Source organism: Lissotriton vulgaris, chromosome 10 (genome assembly GCF_964263255.1).
Source record: "Lissotriton vulgaris chromosome 10, aLisVul1.2, whole genome shotgun sequence".
NCBI classification, from domain to species: Eukaryota; Metazoa; Chordata; class Amphibia; order Caudata; family Salamandridae; genus Lissotriton; species Lissotriton vulgaris.
The window spans coordinates 503,507,463-503,517,451 of record NC_141698.1 but is presented as its reverse complement, the minus strand read 5'-3'; the positions used below and the strand labels follow the sequence as shown (position 1 = coordinate 503,517,451).

The following is a 9,989-nucleotide window of genomic DNA, read 5'->3' as shown; positions in this document are numbered from 1 at the left end:
AAGTTTAATGGATTTCAAAATGTAATCAAAGTTGAGTATATTTCAATGAGTTCACTATAAAATCAATTTTAAGCATAGAGTAAATATGAATGTTTGTTAAAGAGATTAAAAACAGTGGTCTTACAATTGTGCCAATCAGTTAAAACGTTAATGTTACGAAACGTCGTTTGTTTTCCTAAATTGGACTTGACAGTATGCAATCCTCTTCCAAGATGGCCGCCAACTAACGAGGAGAAACGTCTAGCTGTGCTGTTGGTCTTACTTCTATGTCCTTGACACTGGTAAATCTCTGTTCTGTACGCGCCACTGGACCGCATTCAGCTGTTGGTTTAATTATCCACTGTGCTTCCGGGTGACAGGAAAAGCCGGCATATCCCGAAGATGGCTCCTCTTCTGGAGCATGAGAACCAGATATTTTTGGACCTTTTTCATGAGGACGGGCTAGTGATTACCGCGCGGGGACTCGGCATCGACCGTATTCTACTTGGCTTTTTAAAACTTTACTGCGATCCGGGGAACCTAGTGTTGGTGCTGAACACCAACACAGCCGAGGAGGTAAATTGAAGTAGTCCCCCATCTCCACTTCAGCCCCTGTAATGCAGTGAACTAATGCAAGAGTTGAAGTTATGTTCTGCCAGATCTCTCACGTTTTCCTGCCCGAATAATTGATCCAGTTTGTATCTTTGCATAATGGTGTTTGTTATCCTCACTGTCTAATATGATAGTTAAGACTACATGCACTGAGAAAAGAGAAAAACGGTGAATAAGTTATGTATTCTCACATGAAATTGGGGAAACCTGAGCTCTCTGGTGTTGTTAGTAGTAATTTCTGCTCTACCAGGGGTTGCATTCACTTTTATTTCTGTTTCCGTGCAGGTAAAAACTATTACGAGTGCCTCCTATAGCTCCATGTCGCCAGAACACAGTGTTTCCAGTTTTGATTTCATTAACATCTTTTTTTTCGGGGGGGGGGGGGCTAATACTTCCAGGAAGTGGTGCGGATTATGCATTGCAAGCAATGCAGACTGTTATCTTAAAAGCCAATATGAGGGAAAGAAGTAATAAACTGTGCAGTTTAAACATATTGGACACACACATTCTCACTATGATTGAAAGATTGGAGTCTGTGGTTACTCCTGTTTCTCACTTGGCCGAGTTGTTTGGTGGCGGACCTGGTTTTTGATTCCACATTGTTAATGGGTGGTGTTTAATCCATTTGCTGCATATGAATATTTCGATTTGTGACTTTTTATTTTGCTGTGGTTAGAGCTCATCCCTTATTTCACCACATGAGACATTGTCCATTTAAGTATGAGTTAAACTCATATGGGATTTCATACTTAAATATGATTTGTGTATTATCTGCATAATAGTAAAAATTAAGATTGAAGAAGGAGATTAGGTCCGATGGAGAGCGAAGGCAAGTGTTATAGAGGAAGTAGAACTGTTAGGTACTTTTGTTGTGAATTGAATGGAGCTGACCTGAAGGGATAAAGTGAGATAATGATCTGTCTGATAGAAAAGATGCAGTCTGCTTCAGTTCGCTCCCTGTTTGTTTTCAAGTCTCTGTAGAAAATTGGGATGAAGAAATTGGGATGAAGAATAGTATCAAAGGGAAAGCAAAGTTCCAGTAATAAGCATGCTGGTACTCCAATGCAGATATTTGTCCTAAAGCAGTCAGTTATTGGCCAGAAGTAAGAAGGATCTCTTGTTTCAAGGCATGTTTGTTTTAGGAAGGGTTTATGTAAGGCTTTATGAAATACCTGTATTCAAAAAGTTGTTGACCGTTGTGGCTGGGTACAGGGGCGTAACACAGGCCCCCGCAGCCCCTGCAGTGCGGGGGGGGGCCTCTAGCTCAAAGGGGTCCCCTTGGCATTGCACTCTGGCCGAAGAGCTCCTGATTGAGCCCGGTGGGGGCCCCTCTAAGTACCGTGCAGGGAGGCCCCCTCACTTTTCATTACACCAGTGGCTGGGTAGGCTACAGAGCTATTCAAGAGGGCATTGGTCTCCTGGTGATTATACTGGCCTACAAGTGTTTGCAGCATTGATAAAGTCTTTTCTGGTCAGAAGGTTAAAGGCGATTAACTGTAGCTGTTTTCATGTTTTGTTATCTGTTGAACACCGCTATACTGCTAGAATGGTGGTTGTACGTGAGAAAACAAGGCGGGAGAATGACACTGGTGGACAGTAATTATTCCAGGTGTGACTTGAAATCAGCAACAAGGCCTTTTGCTGTGTTGCAAAGGAACCGAGATGTCCTGATTTACTACCACTTCAGGTATTGTGGTTGAATGGCCCTTTTCCCTCTGAACTCTTTCTGAGGGCTTGTGACCTTTATGCCCCATATCAGGTCTACAAGTCGCTCAACAGCTCTCCCTAGTCAGATTTCCTTTCCTGTGTTACAGACTCTCGGCCACTCTCAGCTCTCCAGCATATAGGGCAAGATTCCCTGAAGCAAGGCAGACATCAGGTATGGTGGTTTGCTATCTTGATAGAGCGCGCAGGTCACCCGACTCTTATTTACCAAAATATGCACAACTGGGCCCATAACGTGTTTATCACTATAATTTATTGGTCAGGTGACTTACACACCACTATCAGTAATTCTTGTTTCCTTACTCTTATTTCCGTGTACCTGACTTACCAAATCCTTGTCACAGGTACTTGTGATCACGACAGATCAGGAGCTAGCAGGGGTAGGAAGATAACACTAAACAACTATACCATTTACAATTTGCAAAATGTTTATACCATGTAATAACCACAAACACAAGAAGTTTTCAAAGCTTTATCTAGTCATCAATTTCTTCATATGCCATGAGAATGAAATTCACACAAATCAAAACATCAATAACTAAGATCAGAAATATAATATAGCTATGAATCAAAGTAAGAATCATCTATAGTTCGAGAACTAAAGGAAAGGAAAAATTAAGGAACACGCTTAATATGTCTAACAGACTTTCATGACGTTGCTAAAGGCGGGTAAAGAAAGGGAACATACTAAACAATGCTGATTTCGAATTATACTAATGAGTTAGAATAAAGATACTTTCCAAGATGTACTTATTTTCTATAGGGAGGGTAAGAGTGGAACATACTAGATACGCAAAACAAATTCAGTGTTTGACTAAAGGTAAGTAAAAATATGTAACATGCTAGAAAATATTTTACATGAGAGTCAAATGTCAGAGAAAAATCACATAGGCAAGTTTGCTTTATTTAGAAAATAGGAGCAGAAAAGATTTAGATAGACAAACACCCACATGGATTATATTTACCTAGGACAGAATGAAGACTAACCCTGGCCACGGGTCAGTTGGGAAAGGCGGGAAAGGACCCTCACGGACTTAGGATGCCAGTAGGCAAGCAGGTACAGCTCATGGACAGTCAGGACAGGATCAGGACTGGGCTCACCAAAGGGTACGACCAACACCTGCAGCTTCGGATGCAACGCCTGCGCTACTCCCTCTCTGCAAGGAATCTGCCAATAACCCCGATTGGGTTCTTAAATCTCCCAGCAAAGTGCTTCGCCAGCACTTAAGGTTTTCCACCCCAGACTGAGTTTGTGGAAATTACGGACAGAGTGCTCTGCAGCTCTCTGTATCAATCACCTATAGAGTTCGTAGGGTCAGTGACAGGTCAGCTATTCGGACAAGTCGGACAATTTCTCTAGCTAAACCTAGGCTAGTTATACTGTTTTCGGGTCAGTGTACCACCCACCAATGTTGCAAGTGTAAGGATCCCCAACTTCGGATTGGACAAGAGATGCGGTTAGGTCATGACACCACCTATAATTTGAACTTTCCCATACTAAATATTCAGTTTTCGAACCCGCCCCTTACATTCCAGTTCCCATGGCATAGAAATTCAGAATACAATAGAGCATACAAAAATTACCACAACATGTAGCGAATGCAGGTACGATTTGAAGTCTTCTCCCGGGGCATGGGTCATCTTCCCAGGTGCATCTTAGCTTCGACAGCCAGCTGGCTGGGTTCCACTGCTGTATGACTCTCTTTTCCCTCTCACGTGATTAGTACCGCACGGGCTTCAAAGATGGAACGGCGCACCTCTCCCAGGCCCGCAAAGATCGATTACATGAAAAGTAAGCGAAAACAATTTAGAAACACAGAAAAAATGAATACACTGTATACCATGATTGGCTATACTACATCCCTTACTTTATAATAACTATAGCATTAGGATTTAAGCAGAACAAAACGGCTGAGCAAAAACAGCAATGCAAGCGAAGAGCATGTTAGAAACAAACCGGTCATTTTAGCTGTACTGCGCATGAGCGAAAAATTCCCTCCCGTACTGCGAGTGCGTCACATCACATGGGTATGACCGACGCATGTGCAGACTAGAATCCCGCATAGCAGCGACCATTTTAAATGCAAGCGTAGTTAGGATTAGTAAACAAATAGGCAAGCGTCACTGGGACACCCCCGTGTAGTGTAAAGTGCAATATTAATAAGACAAAACAGGTTGATTATGACGTTACATTATTCGAGGTTCATGAGTACAAGCAAGTCGCGTAACGTGCAAATCCCTGCTCCATCAATCCCCTCTTTGATGATATTTACTATCATCACTATTAATGGAACCAGATGCCAACTTTCTCTTTCACATTTCACCCAATTCAATTTCTACAAACTTTTTATTGAGCCTTTTTTCTGCATCCTTATTAGGATGGTAATTCTTCATCTTTTTATAGATCTGATTATTCAGCTCTTCTAATTCAAGCTCATCAACATTCCGTTTCACTCCTCTCTTATTCACAGCATACTTCTTTTTGCATTTTTGACATTTACAACAAATTATTATTATTAGCACAATTAAACCTATTTTCTGCTATTGGCATCAGTATTTTACTCACAAGACTTTTACCTATGTTGGGAAACCAACTACCTACTGAGGAGAGACCATCTGTTAGTCTCTTCCAGGCACTGTCAACCTCCAGTGGTTTGAGCTCTTTTTCCAAATTAGTTATGTTTCTCACATATTTCTTAATTTCAACACTTTTATCAGGAATGTAAGTGCAACAATGTTGCGCTTTCAACATTCTACAGACTCCGCCCTCTTTTGCCAATAAGGTATCAAGAGCAAGTCTATTTTGTAAAACCATCGATCTGATCGCAACCATTTCAGTATTGACCAGTAGGAAACCAGCAGCAGTGTCAGTAGATAACCGATCTACTACTGTAGACAATTTGCAAATTCGGTGTGTATTCAGAACCACTCCCACTCCAGGTATCAATGCACTAAATATATCACCTATAATTTCTCCTACACTTTCTCTTCTACTACGCACTAAACCATTAGTATTTTCATTGCTTCCAGCGGCGTCATTCACATGGTATATTTTCGAGAAGACAATTCCAAAATAGCAGCTTCCATACCAGTGATCCGGCAATTTGAAATAAGCCTTGTTTCCACATATATAATAAATTCCGGGAAACACAGGTTCTGACCCATTTTTGAAACCCCAACCTCCAATTACCTTGTAATTGTGTTCGCATTCACTGGAACCAATGAATATATTAATATAATAACTAGTCTTTTCTCTATGAAGACAAAGTTTCCCTTTTCTTTTGAAATCCAGTAACAGTGCAGGGTTTGCTTCACCATTTGAGGTGCTTTCCATGTTTTTTGCCCATTTAGGAGTTTTCTGTCTTTTATCATTGGCCTTTCTTTGGAAACTTTCCCTTCTTTTCTCTGATATATATAGAAACATTTTCTCTTGTTCATGTAATGAACAGGTCAAGTTATCTCTGTGTGCTTCACCTAAATCTATAATACCTATAGTCAGAAAGTATTCTCCCATATAACGTGTCACATCACTCTTGCTATGTACAATATTCAGATTTCCACGAATAGGAAGTTCATAAAAAATTACGTCAGTTAGAATAATAATACTGTAAAGTTCCTCTATAAAATAAGCTTGCTAAAATACTACAGGAAATTCCATAGGTTAGGGGTAAATGGTGATAGGTCACACCTTCAGCTACAGAACAGGGGTGTGGAAATTTTTCAAAAATCTACTTGGCCAAGGGACAAAATGTCACAGAAATCTACTTGTCCTGGGAAGATATTTGCTTGCCCTACCTACTCCATAACTCACTAATGTAGGTTTGCATGGAGAGGACCTGCACTGAAATCAGTGCAACATACTGTCCAATATATATTTCCAATGCAAGTCTAATTATGCAGTGCACAGTTATGCACCTTTAAATGCAACTGTTGTACGGGATGGTTGTACGTATGCATGTAGATGCATCATTGTGCACTGCACCCAATTATCATACTGGCATGTGTCAGATTTTTAAATGTAGACAAATAGTACCTAAAGGCAGAGTGCAGACTGGTACTTGACTACATTTCTTGATGAGTCTTTGGCACAGACTCTGTGTGTTAAAATATGAAGCTGTAGGACAGAAGGGTATTCTCCATACTAGTGCCAACTCCTAGATTTCTAGTTTAAAAAATACTCACATGTGGTGCTCTGATCAACGTGTGAATGGAAAGAACTGCGCTTCTTGGCAGAGCATATGAACTGTTCATGGAGCAAACATAGCAGAGATGCTGTGATTCACCGATGCAGGATCCACAACTAAACAATACATAAGAGGAAATAATGGGCAATTAACTCAATCTCCCCTTTTACACTGCTGGGCGGGTGTGGTGCAATTATATTATTGTGCATTCACTGCTAGATCTTCACATCCTTCTCTCACACAAGAAGTATGTGCAGCACTGGCAGTAACAGTACAGGGTTCTCTTGTGCAAATTACTGGTATAGTAATGGCACCAGCAGAGTACGCTTCCCTACCAGAGGTGCAGCTCAGCAATAGATGTGCAAGTTTCTCTCACTGATATTTACAAAGTAGTCACTCTTTTCTTTAAAATCCGAGTTCTCTGCCACTTGTCGCTCTCCTTCCAATGTCCCCAGCTCCCCACTGTCCACCCAGGTGGGTCTGTTATCTTCAAGAAAATCGTGCAATTCAGTTGCTGGATGTTGAAATGAAAGTTGTAGGAAGCTGTGTGAAATACACAGTTTTAACGTTGCAACAACTTATTCAATCAGTTTACTTCTTTCAGAAGGTGAGCATTCCAATGGTCACTAAGGGGTGATGCTTAGATATTTAAAAATGGGAACATGCATAAAGAAGGCTCAAAGACGGGCACACAGGAAAAACATCCAGTGGCAAATTATGTAGAGATAGAAAAACAAACCGTTATTTCGACTTAAGACAAAAATTCACACAGGTGGAACTTTTCCATGGATCTGGTATGGACTTGTTTTTGCCACATAATTAGACCTTTCGTGCCGCTTTATTTCAGTGGCTCTGATTACTTAGCACAAACCGCCAGAGCACTGTGCACGGTGGGGGCTGTTTAGAATAGGTATAGGAGACTAAAAATGCAACCAAATAAAAGGTACACGATAACAGTAACGAGCCCAAAACGTGGACAATAACCCGATTCTGACATGATTAAATCCTATAAAATTGACACGGACATTAGGCAAGATTGGGAAGTAAAGTGTGGGCACTGATGAAGTGATAAGACGTGGAGCGAAGAGGTGGGGGGATTGGAATAAGGAATAAGGAAAAGGCAAGACTGTGGGGGAGGGTATTAGTAAAGGAGGCCTCGTTTGGGTTGCGACGTTTCAATGCCAAGAGTGAACAGTGTGCAATATGCTGCACATACAGCATTGCCTGGATCACAGAGATACTTTCTGTCTGCTGCATTATGTGGCCGTTCTTTTATTCAAACGTAACGTTATTAGTAGAACTCCAGGAAAAAAGATGCAATTAAAAAAGAAATCTATTTACAGCGCACGCATATTCTTGCAAGGTGGAATTTTCTGAAATACTGCCAGGTGTTTAAAGTATGATAGTTTTCTCCTTAGCCCGAATGCGACCTCGTCCATAAAAGCAGAGACACCGTTAAGGTCAATATCTCTCTATGACGAACTTCCTTTCACCGTGTTTCACTCATGATCAACGCTCCACTGCTTCCATTGTTAAACTGCAAAAGGCGCCTCATTGATCGGCCGGCATCGCTGGAGAGGCTCCTTCCAACCGTATTGTAAATTATGTTAACCATTCGTTTCACCCTGCGCCACGCTCCTCGAACCCACCCCATAACATGCAGCATCACAGTTCACACCATTTTCTTAAGGCTGTGACCGCTGCATAAACCAACTGACTCGCCTGTCGAGGGATCCGGTGGCAGAGTGAAAAGTAATTAAAAGACATACTGCCCGTGCACAATTGCCAGAGACACTCCCCGCACCGTGGGGGCTAATGTTACACCAGTGGGGGGGGGGGGGCAAACAGTGTGTCTGAGACAGCAACCTGCCGCTCCCGATTCCAGGAAGTGCACCACAGTGCACCAAAGACGAGTAGAGTGGCCTGCCTTGGACGGATAGCACTGAACAGGGGATCAAGTTACTCGGCGGCAGAGAGGCACCGGAAAAAGCGTTTCGTACCTCTTGGCCCACCCTTGGATATTCAGCAGCTGTGTTAAGCATGTGGGTAGCACCAGTATGGAACCCGCACTTTTCACGCAGAACACTGACTTTTGGCTCAAGACTCCCCCCAACCATTCACTGGCTAGAGCCCAGTCACGGGTTTACAGCCTCTCAAAGCCTTTGAACTCCAGAGTGCGTCATCTCGTATTTTTATAGTTATTTAATGTCTACTTGCCCAACGGACTAATTAGACAATAAATCTTCTTGCCCATTATAACAATCTACTTGGTTCGGGCGTCGGGCGATATGATTCCCTCACCCCTGACAGAAGTGGTAGCTTCATACAGACATAGCAGTCTTCTATTTCCATAGCTTCTACATAGTGTACTAAAAGGTTTGCAAATACATTTAAATGTGTTCTGTTTTTGATTCTGTGATAATGTAGTCCTCCCTCATCTGATGCATCTACGTCCATTTTTGTCTGTCTAAGACTAAATGTTTTCTCACGTCTTTCTACACTTCGTGGTGTCTCTTCTGTCGGTAGAACTTCTGAGTCTTTTGTTACTAGTTTAGTAGGATACAGGTTAGAGTCTTTACTTATCATGAACGGTATTGTAATTGTTAGTCCTATCCATAATATCAGTACTATTGCTACACTACACAAACATATTTTACAACATGTTTTACAACAATTCTGTCTAGGTCTTCCATTCACATTTGAATCAGACATTGTGGCTCAAAAGAAGCTTTCCAACCCGTCTTTGTAACTTTACACAGGTGGCTTACGCAGGGTAGCTTTCAAGTTGGGTCTTCTTCTTCGGAACCCTGATCAGCAATCAGTTCTTCATCACTCTCGTCACTTATCTCGAGGTCTTCAAATTCCTCTAGCACTAGGTAAGTCCATTCGGGACTCCGGTACTTTTCGTTTTGTCTTTTTATTCTGCTACTTCTTCTTTTAGGCTTGGCTCCAGCTTTCTCTTTTTCACTGGAGGCCCTTTTCCTGTCTTCTAGCTTTTCCTCTACAGTTTTCAATCTTAGTTTCAGTCTTTTTATGAATCTTGGTTCACTTTTCTTCTTTTTAAATCTTTTAACTGGCACTGTAATGTGGTCTTTTATTTTCGTTCAGTTGTGGCACATTTATTTCAACGTTTTCTTCTTCCCTTCCTGTCTGACTAGTCCCAGGTCTTACTTCAGTTCCTTCCGCCTGGTTTCTAAGCTGGCCTGGTTCGGGTGTATGCTGATTTTGACTTTCGTTCGTTGCAAATCCTGTTTCCTGAACCCATTCGTCTATTTCTATCTGATCCTGTTCATGCACTTCGAACCCTTGATTTTCTTCCGCATGAACTTCAGCCCTAATTTCTAACTGTCCCTTTTCAGTCTCTGGAGTTCTTGGAGGTGTGTGGATAACCTGCCCTGTCCGACCTTCCTCCTCATCAGATTTGACATGGATTTCGATTATCTCTTTCTATTCCTGTCTCGTCCTCACTATCCCACTCTCTATCTAAGT

At 41.7% G+C, this 9,989-nt stretch overlaps 1 protein-coding gene across 1 annotated transcript in view; it reads left to right on the top strand.

Annotated features, from left to right (window-relative positions):
* Positions 1-345: 345 nt before the first annotated feature.
* The window catches only part of ERCC4 (ERCC excision repair 4, endonuclease catalytic subunit), a 269,908-nt gene continuing 260,264 nt past the window's right edge, over positions 346-9,989 (top strand). Inside the window, exon 1 of the mRNA XM_086941358.1 lies at positions 346-555. Coding sequence (XP_086797484.1) covers positions 382-555 — 174 coding nt within the window. The 5' untranslated portion in view covers positions 346-381. The remainder of the gene's footprint in view (positions 556-9,989) is intronic.